Raw genomic sequence first — 23912 nt, 5'->3', positions numbered from 1 at the left:
GCTTTCATGTATAATTGGGTTGAAACCCGGTTTAAATCCAGGGGATTTCACTGACTCAGAGGAATTCTCTATCAAACCCAGGGTTCCCAGCTATGCACAAACAGGGAAGGAGAGCAGGGACAGCTCATTTGGGGCCAGGTTCCTCGGTGTGCCCAGTAAAAATAAAGTACAAACAGCACATCCAGAGTCCCAGAGCAGCACAGGGCACAGCAGCAGTGAAGGAGCAGTGGGCTGAGCCTTGGGCCTGTTTCTGGCTGCTGCTGGCACTGCTCTCCAGGAGCTCACTGGTGTTACCAAACCAGTGCTACCAAACCAGGACTGGATTTAGTGGAGGCTTGCCTGGCCTTTCCTCCTCAGTTTGCTCCTTTTAGACACAACCACAGAGGTCACTCAGGGGATTAGAAGGGAGAAGTCTGAGCCCTGTCTTAGCACAGAGTCCTTCAGCTCACCCAGCTCAGGTCCATCCCTGCCCAGAGCCTGGGGCTGTCTGACCCCTGGGCTGGGGCCATTGCCTTGCAGTGTAACAGGATCATCCAGCCCTGCTGCACGGCAGACAATTGGGCAACAAAGTGCTCCTGAAATATTTAAGGGGGCTGTTTTCAAACCTGTGTAACTTAATTGTTTTGGTTTCTCCTTGCAATGAATATTTTATTTGGCTTCCTCGGGTTATGGCTGGGGAAGAGGCCCTTGGAGACCTTTGGGCTTGTCCTAAAATAGCTGGAAGAAAGCAGCAGAGCCCAGTTTGAAACAGCCAGAGGTCAGGAATGAGAGGTCAGGAATTCTCCCTCAGTAGCCTGGGGTACAGGATCAAAGGAGAATATTTGCTGTCAATATGAGGAAGCATATGATATGGAAGCAAGAGTGGAGATATTTTATATTAATGTAATGGGGGGTGGGGGGAATGAGGAGAGATACATAAAAAAGATATATTTTTAAACAAGTCTTAGAGGCTTCAGGGTCCTGCCTGGATTGTCAATTCTACTTGCAGTGGAGTCAAACCAAGAGGAGACCCTATTTATATGTTTAGGGTGTTTATCTTAAAAACAGATGTTCTTAAGAATAGCTTTGGCCAATCTCTTTACCTGAACTATTACCAAGCAAACAAGGCGGTTGGGAATTTATGCAAAGTGTGATTTCTCTGATCAATCACAGCCAGTTTCTACTTTTTTATTTGTGTGATTTAGTAATTTTAAAAAATTGAGTTACTTTTCATGTCTCTTTTACACAATAGCATCAAAAGCTTTTCTTTTATATAATTTACTTAAGAATTTTCAGTGAAAAGGTGATTCTGATGTTTTATCACTCACTAATAACTTTTTAAAATCATAGTGGCTGAATTCTGGCTGAAAGGACCTGGAATTTTGCATAAATGAAGAAAATCTTTAGGAAACTCCACTATCCAGTCTACTTGGGGATCTGGAGCTGAAATCTGGAAGGGTTTCATCTTTCCTGGTGCTTATCTGCCTCTCCCTTAGTGAGATATGAACCAACTGCCAGCATCTTGCCAGGAGCACTTTAAAAGGCAAACAAATGTGTTCAGTCTGTGCAGAGTTCAGGTTAGAGGTGCTGGGACAGCCAGGCTGGAGACTGGGGTGGGGAGGGAGTATCTGACAGCACCAGTTTAGCCTTTCTCCTCTCAGGTAGCTCAGAGCAGACAGGAGTCTGAAGTGAATGTGAGCAGTGGCTTCATCTCAGCCCTCCCAGGATGAAACCCAAATGTCTGAGGCTTCTGACAAATCACAGAAATCAAAGCAGCAGCTCCAGTGCTGCCTGGGTTATGCAGAGCCTTGAAGAGGCTCCCGCTGATGCTGATGGATTTTGTCAGAGCCATTTCCTCCTCAAGAGTTGAATTTTTCAGAGCAGTTTCTCCTCCTTGCCACACACATTAGAAACTTAGACCTGAGAGCCCCGGGGCTTTTAGTTAAGGAATTGATGCTCCACATGCCATCAGTCATTCTGGGCTTTACAGGAGAGATTTCTCTTTTCTGCAGAGAGGAATAGAGAGTGACTTGTGGACAGTTAATAAAAGAAAGTGATGAAATAAAATAATTAATACACTGTTGCTCTACAGCCTCATTCTTGTGAACTAAGAGAAGTGGAGCATCCAGAGACAGAAAGCTCAGGTAAAACTCTTGAGTTCTCCAGCTCAACCCTCAGTTTTTATCTTTGCTTCTTAATGGAGGAGTCCTCAAGGTACAGAACGGAACAGCCAGGGGCTCTTGGAAGGAGGTGGACAAACAGGTCCCACCCGAACTAATGCTGCAAAGCGTCTAAAATCTTATCACATTTCATGTTTGGGTCACTTGTTCTGGTGGCTGGCCAGACCTGAGTTCATTTTGTTTAATCTCCAGCTCCTCTGGAAAGGCTTTTTGGGAGGGGGCAGGAAACCTTACAGAGCCAGTGACACCCTCAGAGCTGTTAAATCCTGGTCTCCCTGTGCTGTCCCTTTGCAGCCTGGGGAGAGCAGGGGGAGGCTCACACTGAGCATTTGTGCCTGCTCTGTTACCTGATTTCTTGAGAACAGCCCAGGCAGGGGAAAACCATCCCTGAATTAAACAGAATTTCATGGACATAAACACTGCTGTGAGTAACCTCAGCCTGTCTGCAAGAAGAGAACAACTTTATTTGCAAATTCGAGTTGAAAGGAGATTTAGTCATTCTGCTTGATTTGGACTGAGATTTAGGCATAATGAGGGCAAAAATGGTGCCAGTTTTGCTGTCTTTTTCAGTGCTGAGCTGGAAACTGCTTTCCTGTTTCAGCAGAGAGCTTGGTATTGGCAAGGAGGGAGCAGAGGCTGAGCTACCCGTGCTTGGCTCCCTGCAATAAAACTCCAGGGCTGCAAAAGAAAGGGGCCTATGATTTAATTCTTTTCACTGGCCTAAGCTTTTTTTTTTAGGTAGTTTTTACTGTGCCTTGTCTGGTAGCCTCTTGCATTATTGTGGATGTGTTTTGGTTTTGGAATTGACCCTTTCAGTCTTTCTTTGGGGGTGCACCTAATCATACCACACCTGACCCTGACCTAGGTGAAATCCCACCTCTTCTTTTATCTCAAACTCTGCAAGCCAGCTGCTGATATTGCTGGTTGAAAAGTTCAAAAGATACCATGAGAAAGCTTGAATTATTGATGCCACTCTCCTTCCATATACATGTAATTATCTGCTCTTGGGGCACAGCCCAGCCAGAATCCCTGTTAGACTCCACAGGCTTGCAAGAACTCTGGAACAGACCCTGGGCTGCATGGGAACAAGGCATGGGAGAGGGAATATGTTACCATTGCATGGATGGGGCCTGTGATCCAGGTAAGGGACAGCTAGCTGGAATCAGTGTAGGTATGTTACAAAAAATTACTGTGCAGAGTGAGAAAAGAAGGGGTTAGAGCCATTTTTACAGTGAATGAAAATAGGAACTTAAGAACTAAGTTCCAGGCAGGTTCCTTTAATATTAATGATTGTACTTTCCTCTGTATGAGTTGGGAGAATCCAGTGTGCTCAGGGAAGACAGACAATTCCCTATTGGTCTTAAAATAGCAGTGTGAGCTTTCTGCTCTTCTTTTTATCTGTAGGTTCATGCTGTGATTCTTGACAGCACTGAGGATCTTCTTTCTCTGATGTGAGTTATTCTCATTTCTTCTAAAAAGAGAGAATGCCATGGAATTGTTCTTTTTCCTGTAGTGATTTAGATGAAGTTGGTGTGGTGAGGGGAGCTGAAAACCTGATGAGCAGCATCTTTCACCTGCTGCAGTGTGCCCAGCAGGCAGATGGTCCAGGGCAGTTAATCAGAGCAGGTCTGATGTCAAAGGAGTTGTTTATATAAGCAGTGATTCAGCTTCCCATTCCCAGTAATAACAGTGGTGATACAAACCAATCTCCTCTAAAGGCCTGTCTCTGAAGAATTTCCAGTTTTTCACTTTCTAACCCAGATTCACTCTGGGGTCCTGTCTTTACAGTGAGTCAAACCAAACTCCTGTGTCTAAGCTCCTGACAAATCAGTCAGTGTTCCTGACCTTCCTCCTCATCCAAGAATTTCAGCATTTTTGTTTTATGGAAGGCTTTAGACACATGACTATCTAGCAACAGCACATAAAAGCAGACCTTTATTTATTATTTTCTCCTGCATTTGGCACTGTAGAGAAGCTGAATCAACTTTAAGCCCCCAGGAGGACAGAACATTAACTATTCTGTACTGAGGATTTAGGGTCTAATTCAGCTGCCATTAATCTCAGTAACAAAAGTCTTGTTGCAGGATTTAGAGATCTAGGCCAGGAGTATTGGGGTATTAAGTGGGGAGGGGGGGGCTGGAATGAGGTGACCAGACACCTGAGTATGACAGTCCTGTTCAGAGAGAGGGAGGGAATAGGATTGGTGTTCAGAGATGAACTCTGCTCTGGGCAGAGTGTCCAGGAGGGTTTCAACAGAGTCAGCTCTAGACCAGAACAAAAAAAAGCAAGTTTAGAGGGACCCCTAAGGACACATTGTTGTATGTAACTGCTTCCAGGGCAGCAGCTTTTTGGTTCAGTATCAGAGTTGCAGCTGGGGTAAAGGGAGATGCTGTTCTTCCCTATTGCAGATTGTTCTGTGGTGCAGAACAGCACAAAATAGGTGGCACAGAAAAGGAACCAACATTTGCAATAAACCCCTGTGCTTTGCACACACCAAATGTGCTTTTGTTAGAGCATCATCCTTGCTGAGCTGTGGAAATCTCAAATGTGGTTTTGCTGCCCTCCTTGGAGTGACTGAGGTGAGACAAACTTTTTGATTCACTGAGTGGTTTCTTACAGAGTTGCTCCCAGAGTACTGGAATGCACCTTTTATGGCCTTTTTTCAACATTTATTTTAATAACTTGTAAATACACTTGGACAATTTTCAGTCTGCAATCAGGTCATAAGATATTATGGAGAGTGGCTGAATTTCCATCTTTGCTGAGGTACTAAGTGCTAAAAACTCTCATTCCTTGTCAGACTTTATAGCAGCTGTAAAGGTTTAAAGCTTTTAAAGCTTGCTGAATTGCAATCTTGACTGTGGTTTTGCCCCTTCCCTGGGGCAGGGAAATGTCTGTGGATGGAAGTTCCAGGAAACCTCAGCCAAAGCTCTTTTGGGCTTGTAGCTTGTGTACAGACAGTGCAACCATGGCCACTGGGGTGCAGGTTCAGAGTGTCAGACAGGTAAATACATTGCCAGCATCCCATAATAGTCTAACAAGTGACTGGAGGCTTCCAGATGCTGGATTTCAGCCTTTAAATAAAGTAACACTTGGTGGAGTTAGGAGGAATCTGTAACAAAATCTCGCCTGCTCCATCCTCTGTTACCCACTGACAGAATTTGTAAATTTGTAATGGCTGGAAGTTTCTCTTCTGCCTGTGGAGAATCCACAGAATTGGCTGAAAAACAGAGAGAAAGAAAAAGGAGAAAATGGAGAGAAGACTTTAACAGAGAAAGAGATGAGAGGACAAAATATATAATGGAATTTCCCTGTTCCATTTGCTGGTTTGTTCCCCGTCCATCCCTGGGTAATGGAATTTCCAAGATAGTCCCAAATAGCCCCAACAAGAGCCTTTTAATCTGTTTTCTTTGGGAAGATGTTGAAGATTGATGGCTTTCCTTGCTGTAAGATTTTTCCCTTAGTCCCATTCTCCTCATCCACTCACCTCCAAGTTTTCCTTTCTCTGATCCATCATTTCCTTTCAGTTGTGCTCTTACTGTTTTGTGGTTTGGAGCCTTTCCTTGCAGTGTTTGGTGCTGGGGACCCAAACCCAGGCTCTGCCATCAGGACTTCATTCACTCCCAGGGGCCCAGAGGATGCCTGAGGCAGCACAAAGTTCACTCATAAAATAAAGAGTCTGGAGAGCTGGAAAGGGCAGAAGTGATATTTTACATCAGCCTGAAAGATCAGGACCAATCCTTTGGACACTTTTACATCTTTTATTCCATGCATATGATTAGAGGAAAGATAAAGAGATGAAGGGGTGAACAGCTGGGATGCTGACCATTTCCCACAGTGCCAGGGAGTGCCAGGGCACTCAGGGGCAGCTCAGTGGAGATGTTCTGACACTGCAGCAGGGTTTGCTGCTGATGTTTATTTCACATACATCACTGGATGTGTTCCTCTCTTCTGCAGCACAAAGAGGGATAGTGGAGAAGCAGAAACTGAAATAAAATACTCATTCTATCTGGAGCTAAGGTGTGTCCAAACCCTTCTCAGCTCTACAAAGTCATGGACACGTGGCCTAATGAGGGATTCTTGGGGTGTCCTGTGCAGGCCCAGGAGTCAGACTTGGATGATCCTGGTGGGTCCCTTCCAGGTCATCATATTCTATAATGGTATGATTCTAATAAAATAAGAAAATCAGAAAATCATGATTTGTGACAAAATAAGCCAGAGATTAACCTGGAGCAGGGCAGTCAGTTTGGCACTGCACAAGCGAGGCTCTGTAAATGTTTATTTGGCTCCACAGAACTGAGGCAAATTAGTACTCAGGAACATCTGGCTTCCTTTTGTAATTTATTTCACAGCAAAATGCACAATGTTTCCTTTCACAGATGAGTCAAGATAAGCCCTCACATATTCCTGAACACTGAGGAAATGCCTCCTGCCCAATCCAAGACTCGGCAGAAAAAGGCTGGGAAGGAGAAGGTGCTCAATTGTGAGCAAAACTCTGCAGGAGACTCAAAGATCTGCTGTGGGAAGAGGGAAGGTAAGAGCAGAGGCCAAGGGAAGGGCAAAGAGTCACTTCCTGCACAAGGTGACAGCCTTGGAGAAGAGCTCTTAAAAATCCAAAGGCTGGGGAGGCCTCAGGAAAGCAAAGAGAATGACCACAAGAAGTTGTTCCGGAGAAAAAGAGCCTGCAGGAGAAATTATAAAAGTGAATCTGGTCTGGGGAGAAAACACAGAGAGTCCAGGTTGAAGGGGAAGAAAGGAAAGGCCTGCAAGCAATGGGAAGTGACATCAGGGCAGGAGAGTGAGGACAGCAGTGACAAGGAGGGAAAAGCCACCACAAATAGAAGGAAACAGAATTTTAAAAAGAGATGTGGAAAGAGACTTGATGCTGGTGAAACTGGCACTGAGCTGGGGGCTGTGAAGGCAATCACAGAGCAAGGTGCTGAAGGCTCTTTTCAGAAACAGAACTTGGCAGAAAAGGCACAGAACCCCAGGGGAAGGCACAGAGGGAACCAGCACTTCAAAGAGGCTTCTGAACAGAAATCAGGTTCTCAATCCCAAGGCAGTACAGCGCAGGAAAAAGGTGAGAGGACTGGGAAAAAGCAAGCTGAAAATCTTACCAGGATTGTCATCACTGAAAGTGAGGATGAAAATATTCAGGAAACCTCAGGAAACTCCTGCTCTGACTCCAGCAGTGAAGGCCATGGAACCCACAGAAAGGCTACAAAGGAGGCTGTGGTGCGCAGCACTTCCTGCAGTGAGGAGAGGAGCAGCTCTTCTGAGGAGAGGAGCAGCTCTTCTGAGTTAGATGGCAACAGTGAGAAAGAAGTTGTGCTCAAAGATCCTCCTGTGGGTGAAGGAAAAGGCTGCAAGGAACTGGATGATGAAAGCAAGGAAGCATCTATGGAACCTGAAAAGGAGCTGATGACCACAGGTGGAAAAATTGAATCTGAGGCTGAAGGCACTGAATTTGCAGGATTGGAAGCAGAGGAGAAGATGAAGAAGCCAGACAACATGCTGAGACAACCAGAATGTGCTCCAGCAGAGAGCAGTGAGGCAGATGATCTGTTAAGCACTTCAGGAATCCAAGTTAAGAGGGTTAAGAACAGGGAAAATATTGAAATAGACAAGGAAATAGACAAAGAAAATATATTAGAAAATGACGGAGTTGAAGATATGTCAAAAGATGGACACATGAATTCTGACAGCAGTGGGGAGAGCAGCACTGCAGAGAACATTGATGAAGTAAAAGAAAACAAACCTGAACCACTCCCAACTGCTGGGAAAGCAAAACTCCACGTTCACCTTAGCAAATATGAACAGGAAGAGAAGGTGAATGATGAAGGCAGAGAGCTGGAAGATGGCTCCTTCCTCTCCAAGCAGCAGAGGACATTGAAGGAGAAACCTGGGAAGTGTGAGATCCCAGAAAAAGGTGAAGAGGGTGGAAATGGACAGAGGGACAGTTCAGACTGCAGCAGGCAGGACCTACCAGCACTGATGCTTCCAAAGAAATGTTCTTCTCAATCCCAAATCCCCCTCAGAATGGAAAACCAACATAAAAATGCTGAGACCGAACTGTCACCAAGCCAGAAACCAAATCCTGCCCAGATGGCTTTGGGAACCAGCTCAGACCTGAACAATGTTGAAAGCATCTGTTCAAAAGCCATCACTCTAGAAACTCCCAGTAAACAAAGAGAACCCAACACAGCTCAGAGTTTTGGAGAGAAAAGGTTAAATACTTCAAGCTGCTCCATGATTACAAAAAAATCATCTGATAAGCAGCTCCATGGAAAGAAGAAAAAAGTTGGAAAAGTTATTGGAAAAGTTAAACAGAGTTCAGGCCAGTCTACAAAGGCAAAAAAAGAGAAAGCAGAAGAAGTGGTTGCAGAGGCACCTTCTGAAACAGAACCTGTGCATGGTGGGGAAGGATCCAAGCACCTGCACACCCGCTCTGCTTTTAGAAAAGTCACCAGCTGGCTTGGCCAAAAACCTGCCAAGAAAGCAAGGCTGAAAGCTCGACTGCTGAGTGTGGCACGTGCAATTGGTATCTCCAGATGGCTCTTGAAGAAATTTGGGAAGAAGAAGAGGAGCAGCAAACCTTTTGGATTCAGAAGTAGAATGGCAATCAGGATTCTGAGCACTGCTGGGTGGGTTGGTCAGTCTGGCAAAGCCTTCCCTGGACAGCTGGAGAGGGCTAAGCTGAGGGACAAAGAATCTTCTGCTTCATTAGTGGAGGAGAAAGGTGGTCCCAAAATGGTAGAGGAAGTGGGACACAGTGATTTGCCTCCTGGTGATTCCCCTCTTCATGGAACCAGTTCCTTTCCATGCTCGGATGAGAAGAACAGTGCTACTGATGCCAAGTTTGCTGTAGTGTTCCCCAGAGTCCACAGCTTGGTTAAGGCCAAGAACTCCTTGTCCAGGGGTTCTGGCAATGGTTATTCCCTACAGAAAGTGAAATCTCCATCAGAGATAAAATCTGTCCCTCCTGTGCAACAGGCTTGCAGATTCAAATGTGACCTTCCCAGACCTCTGATGGATCCAAGCCAGAGAAACAGCAAGCAGGGCTTCCTCCTACACCAAGAAGAGGAGCCAATCCCTACCTCAGATTATTGCAGTGAGGTGGGGAGCAAGGAGGGTTCAGGTGTCCTCCAGACTGCAGGATCCATGGTCACTCCTGGCGTGCACTGGTCCCAGCAGCAGGGGCAAGGATGGGACCCTGCAGCGTGGCTGAACTCTGAGCTGCTGCTGCCACGGCCAACCATGGAGAACCTGAGCAAATGGGCCACCTCCAAGGAGCCCCAGCTGGCCAGCAGCCGTGGGAGGGTCTGCAAGGACCAGTGGGAGGCAGATGATATTGCTGACAATGAGCTGGAGATGGAGTTCATGCAGAAACAGGTACGGGTGTTGTCCCCAGTACTGGAATGGAACTGAACTTCCCCTGATTTTCACTCATGTATCTGTGCATTTCAGGTGTACATGTGTGAAGAGCACTGTGCAGAAGTTGAGGAGATTGAAGATCTGACCAGACTGGAGTAGGTGTCCTCAGTGTCTGCAGCTTATTCAGGTCACAAGGGCTTGCTTGTTATCCTGCAAAGGTGGCTCAAAAATAGAAAACACATTAGCTAGATAGATTAGCTAGATCCTTAGCTAGATAGGAGAAAATAAAATTTTTCATCTGTGGGAGAAAATAGAATGGATTGGATGTGTATCATAGCTGAGTAACTGATGCTCTGCTGAAAAGCTGAGTAAAAGACTGAATTTTAGTAGTGAAGTTATGGACCTACACTGAACCACTGGGGAGGAGCAGAGGTGCAGAAGGAGCTCCTGGCTGTTATGTAGAGCGTGTCCCCAGGCTCTGCTGCACAGAGAGGGCACATTGAACCTCTGCAGTCACAGCCCAGAGCCAGCAGCCCAGCCTGGTTAACACACTTCTGTACAGCTGCATCCCTGGAACTCTGCCTCTCCTGTAAAATGGTTCCCAGTCCTGAAATGGGTTCTAAAAAAGGCCCAAAACACTTAATGGATAGGGGAAATTAGGTTTAGAGGCTGATGTGAGTTCTGTGATGTAGCAGAAAGACAGAATTAGGAATTTAACATGCCTTTCTTATTGTATGAAGTGAGTGCTAAGAAAAGACAGCTTGCAGGATGAGAAGCACATTTCTATGTTCTTTGCTTACTGATATTGGCATCTGTGGCTTTAGTGACTCCTGTTGCCTTCAGCTGTGAAAAATAATGTCCTACATCTCTAAGAGCTGATAAACCCTTGGTTCACTGCTGTTGTTGAAAGATAAGCCCCTGACACTGCTCCTCACCATCCTCCCCTCCTGCAGTCCTGCTGAGATAAACACCTGTAAAGGCTGTGCAAGGGGCTGGGGTCACTGAGAGGAAATTCTGAGCTTTGAATGCTCCATTCTCTGGCCTGTTTAATTCTGAGGATGCTGGAACCACAGGAAGGCAGTGGAGAGTTTTAGTCCCAGCTCCTTACAAAATCTTTGATCCCCATATAGGCCCTTCAGTTAAGAGCTGGACTCCATGATCCTTGTGGGTCCCTTCCAATTCACAATATTCTGTGATCCTTGGGAGGGCAGAAAGGTTAATATTTAATATTAACACATGCAAGTGAAGCTTATGGCTGACAAGTCCTTTCCTCTGTTTGTAGGGAAGTCTCTGAGAGCTCAGTCCTGCTGTGCCTGAAGAGGAGGTTCCATTGCAATCTCATTTATGTATGGATAATTATGTTTGGTTTGGTTTGGTTTGGTTTGGTTTGGTGCTTATTCACTCTGAGCAATGAGCTTTTAGAGAAAGTAATTTATATTATGCCATCAAGCTTTAATAATGCACCAAGTATCTCACTCATTACTGGGAACAATGATAAAAACTATACTCCCACAGTTTTGCTCAGAAATCAGGTAGCATGAAATATTTGGGGTAAAATCTGGAAGTTCTAGAGTTTCTCTGTAATTTTGGTATTTGGTGCCAACCTGTGAGCATACTTGGGCTCCTTTTTAGCCTCAGCTGCTCCTAGTGGGAATCTCCTATTTTAGCAGAGAAGTTCTGAGTTAAAAATTGTGGATCTTGAGAAGAAACTTCAGAGTTTCTGCAAACATTTCACAGTGTTGCAGTCCAGATCTGGTTGTGGATGGTTAATTGTTCTCTTTTCCATTTACTGGCTCAAGTGTTCAAACCTGTGCCTGTAATTTGATGTAGAGAATAGATAGTGACTAGAGAAGATGACCACAGACCAGGGAATGCTCACTTATCCCAAATTATTAATGACAGAGATTTGAAAATGACCATTGAAAATCTGTGTCCTCAATAACTTGGCAGTATAGTCAGAATAAATAATATTCCTTTAAAGGGAATTTGTATATTTGTTTTAATATATGCATTCAGCTGCAATCCTTATTCAGAAAATTCTAAGAAGCCCCCAGATTTTTTTCTTCTTTCTTATTTTTGTCCTAGACTTACATTGGGCAAATTTTGATTTCTGTGAATCCTTTCAAAGACCTCAATATCTACTCTGAAGATGTGGCTACCGAGTACCAGCAAGGGACTCTCTCAAAAAGTGCCCCGTATGTTTTCCTTTCTCAAATAACTCTCTAAACCCTGTTCTGTTTGTAAAGTATTTTATTATTCCAGAAAGTATTTTATTTTCCTCCAGTTCTCTGGTAGAGCAGGATGAATGTCACAGGAAGTGAACAGCCCATTTGGCAAAGCTGTAGTTGCTTGGGTCTATAATCCTACAGAGCTAAAGTTCATCCCAGAAGTGTCCAAGGCCAGGCTGGACAGGTCTTGAAAAAATTAGGTCTAGTGGAAGTTGTCCCTGTCCATGGCAGAGGAATGAAATGGTCTTTAAGGTCCCTCCAACCCAAATAATTCTGTGATTTTTAGGTCAAGTTTCCTGGGTGAAGACACTGGCCCATCTCTGATGTAGATCCCTGGTGAGGACCCTGTTGGTGCTGCACTTTTGGGTGAAGTGTGGGGTCAGTTAATGGGGGTTCCTTTCTGTCCATGCAGACACATCTTTGCCATAGCAGAGAGGGCCTACACGCTGTCCCAGTCATCAGGGCAGGAGCAGTGTGTCCTCATCAGGTAGGAACTGAAGGACTTTTTTGAAGGCCCTTTGATTTCATTATGTAAAAGTTCCACTTTTGTATTTCACTGCCTGTAAGTTGATCCTTCTGACTTGTACATGAGGGCTGCCTGTGGAGAACCAGAGTAAGGTGGATTTTTATTTCACTCTTTGCAAGTAACAGTTTGAATTTAGTTTCACTTCAGAGGAGTGGGAGAGAAGGAGTCTGATATTCCCCTGGGGAATCCTTTGTGGGCCCATTTTGTCAGGTTGTCTCAGTGTTTCAAGGAATGGGTGATAGATCTTCAGCTGTAAATCAGCACACCCCCTCTGACTTGCTGCAGCAGGGCCTCTGATGTGCCTAGACCAGGTACCTCCGTTTTGATGCCAACTTCTCCACCTCTTGCTCCTGCAGTGGGCACAGTGGATCAGGTAAAACAGAAGCTGCCAAAGCCATTGTGCAATACCTGACCATGCTGTACCAGGGATCTGACAGCCACAGGATCAGACAGGTAACAGGCAAGTGAGCTTGGCTGGAGGCCGTGAGGGTTGGGCAGGGAAAGGAAGCCAAAGCCAGGGCAGGGAGGCTGCTGCTGCTGGTGTTCCTTTGGCTGGACTTGGGAGGGTTTGTGCTCCAAGGTGAAGCTCCCATAAAGACTCGAGGAGAGCTGGTGTATTTGTAGTTCTGTATTTTAAAACCTGGGAGACCTGATGCTGTGAAAAGTGCTGGATCTGTTTGAACAGAGAGCTGGTTGCTGCCAAGGAGAGCTTTTAGCAGTCTGGGAGGTGAATCAGAACAACCACAGAGCAGAAGCAGAGTGAAGGATTATAGCAGTGAGAGTAAAGAGCTCACAGAGCAACTCACCACTGGCTAGAGATAATGATACATTTTAAAAGACATCTTTTACTCATGTGAGAATTATATCAGTGAAGTCCCGTTTTTTGTTTATCTTTTCAAACTGACAGGTGCATAAACCCTTTTGTGTTTAAAACCCTGTGATTGCTACTGAAGTGTTCCCTCCTCTTTTCTCTACAGCCCTGCAATGTCCTACCCATCCTTGAGAGTTTTGGAAATGCAAGAACCATCCTCAATGACAACTCCAGCCGTTTTGGAAAGCTGCTGAGTGTCCACCTGCGACAGTGAGTGTTGGAGAATCCTCTCGAGTCCCTCCAGCTGCCAAGGGGTGTTTGGGTGAGACCAGGTGGAGCAGTGCTGAGAGCTCACACATTAACCCTCCCTCCCTTTCCCTCTTGCTATTATCAGGGTAGGAAGAGGGTGAGTTTAAACCCCTATTTTGCTTTTTTTGTGTTTCCTCCCAAAAGAACAGATCTTGTTTGTCAAGATGAGTTAAAATGAGAACATAAGAATGGCTGAACTGGTTTATACCAAGGACCCATCTGATACCCTGCAGTGTCCTCAGCACTGACCTCAAGCACTGCCTGATGCAAGAACAGCCCAAATACAAGCAATGCTTTTCCCTAAAACCCCTTGAGCTCTTTAACATTTGCAGCAGCTCAGGAGTTTTCCTCAGTCTCCTGAGGTATTCCAGTTTCCTCTTGGGCTCATACAAACTTGATGTTTCTGCAACAGCCTTCAAGTGTTCCACAGGTCTAACCAGTTCTGTGAAAAACACCTTTCTGTTTTGAGCCTGCCTCCTTTCTAACTTCTGGATTTGGTTGGTTTGTTTGGGGATTTTTCCTGACTGTTGCCAAGCCCTGAGCTGATTGTTTCATGGAACTGTCTATCATAACCCTCAGGTCTCAGTCCTAAGGAACAATGGTTAAATTTGAGCCTGTCTGTTTATATGTGACGCTGGGTCTGTACCCATCACTTCACATTTATCTACAGTGGGCTTCATGTGCCATTTTCTTGCTCACTCACTCTGCACTCTAAGGTCTGTCTGCATTTATTCACAGTTGGCCTTCATCCTCACTACTCTGAACAATTTCATACAAGCAGGAAGCTTTGTCCCATTGCTGTTCAGCTCCTCTTCTAGGTCACTTATCAAACCCTCACAGGTCAGGTACAGACACTTTGTGGAACTCTGATGGTTGTTTCAGACTGTTAAGAGAATTGACCTTTGTTCCTACCCACATTATGACTTTCCTTCTTATTCTGTGCTTGCTTGGTTTCCATGAAAATCCCACAATTTTGTAAAAACAATTTGGAGATTCCTGTAGATTATGTCCCTAAGATTGTTCTTATCTGCACAAATCTGCAGAAAACCTGTCCCCAGGTTCTGACAGGATCTGTTGTCTTCTGCTCAGGGGCATTGTGGTGGGAACATCCATCTCCCAGTACCTGCTGGAGAAGTCCCGTGTGGTGTTTCAGGTGAGGACCAGTGGCCCCCTCTCTCCCTTATTAACATTTAGACTTAAATTTACTGTTAAATAACGGGGGTGGGAATTAGTATGAGAATTGCTTTCCATTTCTTCTACCAGCAAGAACTATGTCCCCTCCATGTAGTACAGGGTGACCACTTCTTTTATTTGAATAAAACAGGAGGTTTCTCTGTCTCAAACAGGTTGAATTAAGCCACTTATTAGGGATTACTGAAAGTTGAATCTTCCCTCAATTAGTTTTTCTTAATGTCTGGAGTGTGGGAATGGTCAAATATTAGAGCTGTGTGAAAAGGACTTCTCCCAGAGGGATCGTTCTTGAGGTGTCAGTGGGAACCCTGGTCCTGCTCTGTGAGTGTGTTCTGGGGGTTTCTGGAGCTGGATATGGATCAGCTCCATGGATGTGTCCCATCAGGCCCACGGTGAGAGGAACTACCACGTGTATTACGAGCTGCTGGCAGGGCTGCCCGTGGAGCAGAAAGAGGAGTTGTACTTGCAGGAGGCAGAGTCCTACTTCTACCTGAACCAGGTGAGTGAGCTGAGGGTGCTCTGCAGCAGCTGGCACAGAGAAATGGTCCAGGCATCCCTTCTGTTTGCTTAGAGAGGCACCAAATCACTCTGCTCCCCTGCAGAAAGTCAGCTCTGCTCCTTCTCATCCTCTGCTCCTTCTCATCCCTGATCTAAGAATCAACATCTTTGTCTCTTTCGTGATCATTTTCTCACTTCTCAGGCCCCTTCTGCTCTGAAAGGACGGGCTTTAACGAGGAGTCATTGTGTAGACTCATGGCTCCATCGTGTGGTGAAAAACCCCTTTTCTCATTGCCTCTCATTACCGTGGGACTGCCAAAAGCAGGGAGGATTTCTTTCTATCTTCTGCAAAACAATTCCTTTATTGTCAGTGAGTGCAGATTTTAAACCACTGAAATATACTGCTGATTGCAATTATTTAAATTGAATTTGTTTGTCAGACTTACATCAAGTCACAAAGTCGCAATCTTGGAACTCTTTTTTTGTTTGTTTGTTTGGTTGGTTGGTTGGTTGGTTTTTTGTTTGTTTGTTTGGTTTTGTTTGAGTTTTTAAAATATTGTTTTCCATAATCAAGGAGGTCACAACAACAGCAAGAAATTCTTACTATCTCAGCGTGAGTCAGCTTTCCCAGTGACAAATTCAAATTCCTCCCAGCAGCCGCGGGCAGGAGGAATCCTCGATAGCGATTGCTATCACCTCGCCTTCGGGCGAGGAATGGACCATTAATGGCTCTAGGATGGAGGGCAATGAAGGGCCCAGCCCCTAATGGGTGATTAATGGTACCTGGCTGGCAAAGCATTGTAAAGCAAAATCTTCAAGGTGAAAATTAACAGGAATATCCCAGCCTGCTGCAGAGAAGGGAAGGGAAGATCAGATTGTGCACAAAAGAGTTAGCAGAGATTGAAAAAATCTATCTTGGATCTTGGCAAGAAGAAGCCCAAGGACTGCCTGGACCTCATCCTTGTCTCACCAAAATCTGCTGAGAGCTGGGAACTGTGGTCAAAGAATGCCCTTGAGCACAAACAGGTTCTGCAGAACCCCTGACCCAGGATTTCTGTGACCTTCAGGGTCACAGGCAGCTGCTAGGAGTGTCCTCCCGTAGAGAGGAAAAGAAGGAGTGATGAACCCGTGTTGTGTTGGAGCTCCGTGGCCAAGGTGAGACAGGCTGTAACCCCGGGAGGCTCCCTGGCTTTACAGAACCCATCTGGTACCATCTAGGGAGCTGCTCTGCCATGATTTACCTGGGACTCCACTCAGGCACCACTTCTCCTCTCCTCAAATTCCACCCCGGCATCCTGGGGAGCTTGTACTGCAATTCCAGCAGAAACTTGGCAGGTGTGGGTAAGAGAGATCTTAATCTCAAAACTCCACAGGGTAAAGACACTGGCCCCTCACAAATGCTAAGTTTCCACTAGTGCTGTCTTTCATCTCTTCAGATTCCTCCAGTCTTTAGAAGATTGAACTACTTCTCTGAAGATTCCTGATGGTGGATTAAGCCCTGCCTGAGGCTGAAGGGGCTGATCACGATTCTCCCCCCTTTTCTCTCAGGGCAGAGCATGTGAAGTCCTGGGGAAGGAGGACAGTCAGGATTTTCTGGTCTTGGTGCAAGCTCTGGAGGGAATCGGCCTCTCAGATGATCAGCTGAGCTCCACCTGGGCTGTCCTGGCTGCCATTCTGCAGCTGGGGAACATCTGCTTTACCTCCTATGAGGTACAGTAACCCCAGCAGTTTGGGAATAGGATATTTGTGCTGGATATTGCTGTTGTGCCATGTGGTGGGACTGAGGACATGATTCCTGACTGAGGATGACATCCTTTGAAGACCTTTCTGTCCTTTCAGTGCTGGGCTCTAGACTGATCTAGGCAGGGACAGAAGCTGGGAGACAACCAAAGGTCACTGGAGCTTGGGTGGCTTTTTAAGGAGCCAAAATGAACCTGGTGCTCTGCCCAGGCTGTGACCAGCTCTGTGCACCTGAGGTGCTGTTGAGAATATTAATACAAGAGGGACCTTGTATCCCATCCATTGTTCCTATCTATAATATATAGTAATATAGATTGTAATTTGTGTACAGTAATATATGTGATAAACACATTCACTCTCCTGTGAAAATTTAAAAAGTTTAATAAGTGATAATAAGAGACAAGGACCATAGAGCAAGGGTTATTAAGGCTGGGTGCATCTTGGCATTCAGCTAAGAGCACCCTGTTATCTTCAGAGATACCCCTTAAATACCTTTTCCCTTACATCAGCCTGTTGCATATTCATAGACCCTTATGCATAGTAAACTTTTTCCCAAACTAGTTGACGTATTTTTACATGGCCCCTCTTTGGGTCTGCCTTTTTAGAGCATGCAGATTCCTTGGTTGTGGTTTTAGTCCATTTTTACCATCATCTTCAGTTTTGGGACCTGGCCCACACTACCTTCAGAGTGTGAGTGCTGATAGCTGGCAGATCTGTACAGGTGTCCTCATCCTGTATTCATTGGATGTTATCCCATCCAAGCTGGCATTTTAGCACAAGCAGCTATTTCACTAAGCTTAATTAACAACAGAACTAAAAACTGTATCTTTATAACAAAGTTACTTTAACACTACACATATAAAATCTATTTTAATATTTGTGAAAAGCCAATATTATAATATATATTTATAACATATATAATAAAGAACACTTTGTTATTTAGAAAGACTCCTTTGAACACGCAGCCATCGCCAGTGAGGCTGAAATTCAGATTGTGGCCAATCTGTTGCGTGTGTCAGCAGAACTGCTGCAGAGGGCTGTCACTCACCGTGTCACTGTGAGTCCCTTCTGGTGATTTCCCGTTCCTCCTGAAGCATCCCATGTCCTGCCCCACTGTCCTAAACTTAGAAGGCTCAAAATCTGGGGGGTAACAGCAGGAATAAAATGGTTGGGGTGGGCTGAGCCCCTCAAGGCAGCTCTGTAAAGATGGCAGAGCTCACATCTAGGGGGGCTCTTTTATGACATGAGTGGCCTCAGGTTTATCACTTTGGCCAGTTGACTCTCACCTCTGGCAGCAAAATTCTGGGTTTTAAAGGTAAAAAGTTTTTCTTTTGATATCTGGGTAAATTCTCAGCCAAATAGAAAAAAAAAATCCATTTATTAACTGGGCTGACTTCCTTGTGGATTTAAAAAAAATAAAAAAGGTATTTTTGTGAAATAATAAGAGTAAATTCTGTCTCTTTATATATCCAGGTTACATCTTATGATCGGATCTTCACCCCTCTGTCTGTAGAAGGAGCCATTGATGCCAGGTGACTTCTGCTGATGTCTGGGTGGGTGAGATGCACCCAGAGGTGCTGTCTTTGCAGTAACTGGTTCTTCTCCCCCCTCCCACTCAGGGACTCCATTGCCAAGGCTCTGTACTACCTGCTCTTTGAGTGGCTGCTGCTGAGGATCAATGAGTGGTTGGCTCCCTGGGAGTCCGACTGTGCCGTGGGCATTGTGGACATCCATGGCTTTGAGGTTGTTTTCCATGTTCTTTTGCTGCAGCCTAAGCAGTGAGGGCATCTGCTCACCAAGGCCTTGCAGTGTTTTGTTTAGGGCTCCTGTTAAAACCTGTGTCCCAATGAATGCTGAAAACCATGGAATACAGAGGTGGGCTGTGTATCCAAGAGTAGATCTTTCCTTCTTTGTGCTCCTTCACAGCTTGTCTCACCTCTGGCTGTTCAGCCTAGTCAGTGAGCCAGGCTGAGAGCTTGCAAACCAGACAGAAGTGTTGGGGTTCATTCACACTGGCCAGAACCAGCAGCTCAGCTCAGCTTGGCCTGTGCAGCATTTAGAGGGAGCCACAGCTCCCTGGGTCTGGGAAGGGATGGATTTTTGTCTTTGCAGGATCTGGGGGTGAACAGCTTAGAGCAGCTCTGCATCAACTTTGCCAATGAGCACCTCCAGTGGTTCTTCAGCCAGACCGTCATTGCCCAGGAAGAGGTGAGTGGAGCTTAGTGGAATTCACAGCACCTTGACCCAGCACACATGGACTGAGCTGAGGCATCCTCAGAGTGTCCCTCAGCAGGGAACAGGAAACTGAATGGTCTTCTTGGGCAATATCCATGGAATCCTAGCCCAGAGAGTTGCCTATTTAATACCTTTAATTAATTCTACAGTAAATTAAGGGAAGGAGATTTTGTCAGCACCTTGCTCCCTTTTCAGATTTTTGAAGTGAGTTGGTCAGGGTCAGAGCCCAGACCTCAGTGGGTGCTTTTAAAGACTGTTTGGCTTCTTTGTAGCATTCTGTGCCACTTATGTCCTGGGGATGAAGGTGTATTTATCAAACTTGTTGACTTCTACAGTTCACTGTATCACTCAGTTTAGCAGTCTTCTTCTCTCAAATCAGGAAAATCATTAGTGGCTTCAGAAGAAGTTTTATGAGACAAAACCAGACAATTCTAGGCAAATTCCTAACAGCAGTGAAACACTAACTTCCTGATAAACAACCCAAATCCCTCTGTTAATTCTCTCCATTTGTCCTTGTTTGTGTGGCTGGGTTTGGCCTTTAACATGCAGGAGGAATACAGCCAGGAGCAGTTAACTTGGATTCCTATTTCCAAGATGTGCAGTGAGTCGTGCCTGGATTTCCTTACTGCAAAGCCCCACGGCCTCCTGTGCATCCTGGATGACCAGACATCCCTGACTCAGGTGAGGAGCTCCCAGCCTGTCATGGGATCCCTTTCAGAGGATGGTTAAGGTGAGGCTGTTTTCCAGAATGATTGCACAAGTGTTCAATGTTTTTACCTTCAGTTCAGCAGTGAATTTTCAGCCTACTGAGAGTGTTGCAGCATCAGGAAATCTCTTTTGCAGGCCACAGACCACACTTTCCTCCAGAAGTGTCATTACCACCATGGAAACAGCCCTTGGTACAGCAAGCCCAAGCTGCCTTTGCCAGAGTTCACTGTGCAGCACTATGCTGGCCCTGTCACCTACCAGGTGAGCTGGCAGGGGCTCGGAGCAGCTGGAGAAATAACCCACCCTGGGGACAAGCTGTGGGTGTCCTGATGGAGCAGCTTTGTGACCAAAGCTCTCCCCTTGTGACTGCACTTCCCTCTAGAGCACCAGTTTATCAGAAGAGAGGAGATTGTTATTAAGAGAGCCAACTAAGCTGCCTCTGGGCAGAAGCAAAATAGGAATTGCCCTCAGTGGCGCAACAGCCTCAGAGCCCTGGAAATGCAGGAAAGCTCTGGCTGCTGGGGAAAAAAAAAACAAACAAAAAGAGGGGTGAAAGCCTGCAGGGTGATGTGAAGGAGAAATGGAGCAATCCCTTCTCAAAGCAGAAGTCATTGTCCTCTCTACCCTGGTGGCAGCAAGAAGAACCAGCCTCATTCTCCAGGGCTTTCCCCTTGTTCCAGCTCTCCAGCTGCCTGTCCCCAGTCCCAGTGTGTGTAACAGGGGTGTTTGCCTGTCTGAGTGGTCTGAATGGTGCTTTAAATCAGATTTTGCCTCTACAGGTCCACAAGTTTCTCCATAAAAACCGTGACGAGCTGCGGCCAGAGGTGCTGGATATCTTTTCCCAGAGCCGCCTCAAGGTACAGAAGTGGTCAGGAGGAAGATCTCTACTGCAGGTGCCCAATGATCCATTCATTGTCTTAATGTGAGAAGCAGAAAGGTGCTAAACAGCTGTCAGGAGAACCTAGAGAAGCCACAAGTTTTATTTTACTGAATTTACTTGGGAATTGGGCAAATTGTCTTTGCCCACAATTGATGCACTTTATATATAAAACACAGAGACTGCCTGAGGATGCAGCTGCATTCCTGCCACTGCCAGGGGCAAGGGAAAATGGTCCCCTTAAGTTTCAGGTAGAAGAGATTCTTCTTTCCACATAGTTCAGCGGGTTTTGGTAATTTCTTTGTTTTTGCAGGTGGTGTCTGAGATTTTCCAGAGGGCTAAAGCTGCCTATGGTCAGCGAAGGGAGCTGGGGGGCAGGGGCAGAGGGCTCAGGCCTCAGGCCTCCACACTGGTGTCCAAATTCCAGCAGTCTTTGCAGGACCTCACAGCCAAGCTGAGAGGGTGAGAGATGCTGCTGGCACACAGAATGTGAAGTGTTCCAGGGTCAGCACAGAGAGGAGGGAGGCCCAAGGTTCTTCCTTTGTTTTGCAGGAGCCATGCCTTCTTCATCCGCTGCATCACCCCTAACCCCAGGAAGGTAGGGCAGCACCCTGAGCTCCTTATGGAGTCCCTCAGTTCCTTCATTCTCCTTCAACAGCTCTCCTTTCACAGCTGGGATTTAAACTTCTTTGTTTCATTTGATAGCTTGAGACTTTTCTTCCCCATTGTTCTGTGTCCCACCCTTCCCTGTGGCCATGTGAGTTAATCCTGTGCTGCAGGAGCAGAACCGGGGTCAGCTGGACACCAAAGTATTCCTTGGGCTTTGTGTTCCATGGCCCACAGCCCGCAGCAAGATCCAATCCAAGGACAGGACAAGAGAAGGAGACCCTTTCTAAACTCCCTGCCTTCAGTATCCTTTCTTTAATTTGTCTTTATTTCATGTTTTTAATTTTTTTTGTCTGCTTTATCTTCTCAGCTCTCAAATGTCTTTGATGTGGAATATGTCAACTGTCAGCTGCGACATTCAGGGATACTGGAGGCCATCCACATTCTAAAGGAGGGGTTCCCAGTCCATCTGCCATTCCAGAGCTTCCTGGCCAGGTGCGGGGCTGTCCTGGCTTGGGATCCCCCAGCCCTGGAGGATTTGTTCTCTGAGGGCTCCACATACAGCCCTGGTTTTTGTCACACCCACTCCTCCTGTGCCAGGTACGGGCTCCTGGCAGGGAGCAGGCCCAGCAGCTTGGAGCAGAGAGAAGGCTGTGCAGCAGTGCTGGCCCACGTGGTGGGGAACCCCTCGGATCTCTACCAGATTGGGGTGACAAAGGTGATGCCTACTGAGAATCCCAGCCGGATTGCACAGCCCCACCCACCATTCCCAGGCTGGCCAAGCAGGAGAGGAGCTCGGCCTCTGCCCACAGAGGGAGGGCCTTGCACACCTTCCCCTCTCACCTTTGCCTCTTGTCCCAAGTACTAAGGAGGTATTTTTAGCACTTCAGATTAACAGGAGACTCCAGCTCCAGGCTATTGTAGCATGGCCAAGCCCTTCGTATACCCAGCATTCCTGGGCTTCTACTTTTGCTGCCTGCTAACCTTCATCACTCCCTGACTCCCTGTCCACCCCAAATGCATCCATCTCTGCCACTTGCACCTGTGCCTCCTGCCCTCCCCAGTCTCCTTAGCAAGAACCCTTAAAGGCTACGAAGGGATAAACCAGCAGTTTTTATTATTGATCAGCTCTGGGAGAAGCTGCTGCTTGCCTCGTGGGTCAGCAGCTGCTGCCTTTGCCCAGGTGTTTCTGAAGGAGAAGGGCAGGCAGCTGCTGGAGAGACGATGGCAGCAGAGGCAGAGCTGGGCCGTTGTCACCCTGCAGAGGAAATTCCGCTGCCTCCTCCAGCGCCGGCGCCTCCGCGTCCTGCAGGAGAAAGTCACACTGATCCAGGCTCACTTCCGAGGCTACCAGGCCAGGTCAGGAGCCAGGGGACAGCCCAGGGACAGCCCTTTGGCCTTGCCAAGGGACAGCCCAGGGACAGCCCTTTGGCCTTGCCAAGGGACAGCCAGGTGGAGATGTCCAGGCCCCTCCTCATGTTGGCTCCTGGCCTGCTCCGTGTGTGTCTGTGTGGCTGATGTGTCCCCCATCAGACAATTCTTTCCTCATCCTCTAGGAAGCGTTACAGGAGGCTGAAGAAGACTTTGGTGCAATTTAAAACCATGATTGTGATCTCCAGACCTTTGATTCAGAGGAGGAAGCGCTGCCAGGTAACAGCAGAGCGAGGTGTACAGGAGGGGCTGTTCCTGCCCTAAGCAGAGTGAGACTGGGTGAGGCCAGGGCAGGGATGGCTTTGGAAGGTTTGCTGGGAGTGAGGTGAGGTGTCCTCACCCAGGGAGGTGTCCTTCACCCTCTGTCTGACATAAATGTAGCCAAATGAAGGAAGCAGAGAGGCTGGAGCCTTCTCTCTCTAAATGACATGCAGAATTGGCACAGGTATTGCAAACACAGCTGATTCATGGGTCTGGCTGTGTGAGCCAGGGTGGGAATGATGCCTTCAGTTTTAGCTTTTATATTTTTCAGATCCTGCACTGCATTAGTGTGTAACTCTGAACTCCATATGGAATGTTAGTAAGCTCTCTTCACAGTTTGGTCAAACAAAACAATCCTTCCAGGCCTGAGAACCAGGGTCACCATCACAGCCTCAGGTCTGAAAAGAATAAACAAAAGTGAATTGGGGGAAGCAAACTGGGAGAATGTTACTTCATTACCTGAAGCTGTAATTGAACAATTAACCCGTGATATGCAGATAGACCAAACTTGTATCTGTCTGAAAAACTCATGACCATTGTCCATCTTGGGTGTAGCCTCTGCCAGGCTCCTGCACTGCCCAAGGTGTATCTGTTGAAGGCCTTTAATGAATACCCACTTTATTCTCTAACTCGGTCTAGCCTCTGTTCTAGGCAGCCTCTCCAGGCATCACTCCAGGCTGCCCTACATGAGACAAGAGCCAGTTCCATCTGTGCTCTTCAGAGCTGCTGTTCTGCTCAAACTCTAAGGAGTCATTCACCTTGCTTTTTTTGTTGCCCAGGTCAATTACTGATGGTGACTGAATTGCAAGATTCTTTCAGTCCATGATGAACCTCCCCTGATCCCTTACAGCTGCCTCAGGCTGCTCAAGCCCTTGGCCTCTTGGAGATCAGCTGGGGTGAGAACAGGATGGCAAGTTTTTGAGAAGATGGAAAGTAGTGTACAGGAGAGAGCCATGGT

The 23912-nt window shown here is 46.5% G+C and overlaps 1 protein-coding gene across 1 annotated transcript in view; it reads left to right on the top strand.

Moving 5' to 3' along the window:
* Positions 1–9416: 9416 nt before the first annotated feature.
* MYO15B (myosin XVB) overlaps positions 9417–23912 on the top strand; it is a 42068-nt gene continuing 27572 nt past the window's right edge. The window contains exons 1-20 of the mRNA XM_077188503.1: positions 9417–9551; positions 9627–9688; positions 12174–12248; positions 12644–12740; positions 13265–13368; positions 14497–14560; positions 14984–15097; positions 16645–16806; positions 18310–18368; positions 18456–18579; positions 18949–19044; positions 19621–19752; positions 19915–20040; positions 20559–20636; positions 20970–21118; positions 21209–21254; positions 21633–21757; positions 21863–21980; positions 22527–22621; positions 22819–22912. Of these exons, the coding sequence (XP_077044618.1) occupies positions 9417–9551; positions 9627–9688; positions 12174–12248; positions 12644–12740; positions 13265–13368; positions 14497–14560; positions 14984–15097; positions 16645–16806; positions 18310–18368; positions 18456–18579; positions 18949–19044; positions 19621–19752; positions 19915–20040; positions 20559–20636; positions 20970–21118; positions 21209–21254; positions 21633–21757; positions 21863–21980; positions 22527–22621; positions 22819–22912 (2055 nt within the window). The remainder of the gene's footprint in view (positions 9552–9626; positions 9689–12173; positions 12249–12643; positions 12741–13264; positions 13369–14496; positions 14561–14983; positions 15098–16644; positions 16807–18309; positions 18369–18455; positions 18580–18948; positions 19045–19620; positions 19753–19914; positions 20041–20558; positions 20637–20969; positions 21119–21208; positions 21255–21632; positions 21758–21862; positions 21981–22526; positions 22622–22818; positions 22913–23912) is intronic.

The sequence above is a fragment of the Agelaius phoeniceus genome, chromosome 19 (genome assembly GCF_051311805.1).
Source record: "Agelaius phoeniceus isolate bAgePho1 chromosome 19, bAgePho1.hap1, whole genome shotgun sequence".
NCBI classification, from domain to species: Eukaryota; Metazoa; Chordata; class Aves; order Passeriformes; family Icteridae; genus Agelaius; species Agelaius phoeniceus.
This window is presented reverse-complemented; position numbering and strand designations above follow the sequence as displayed.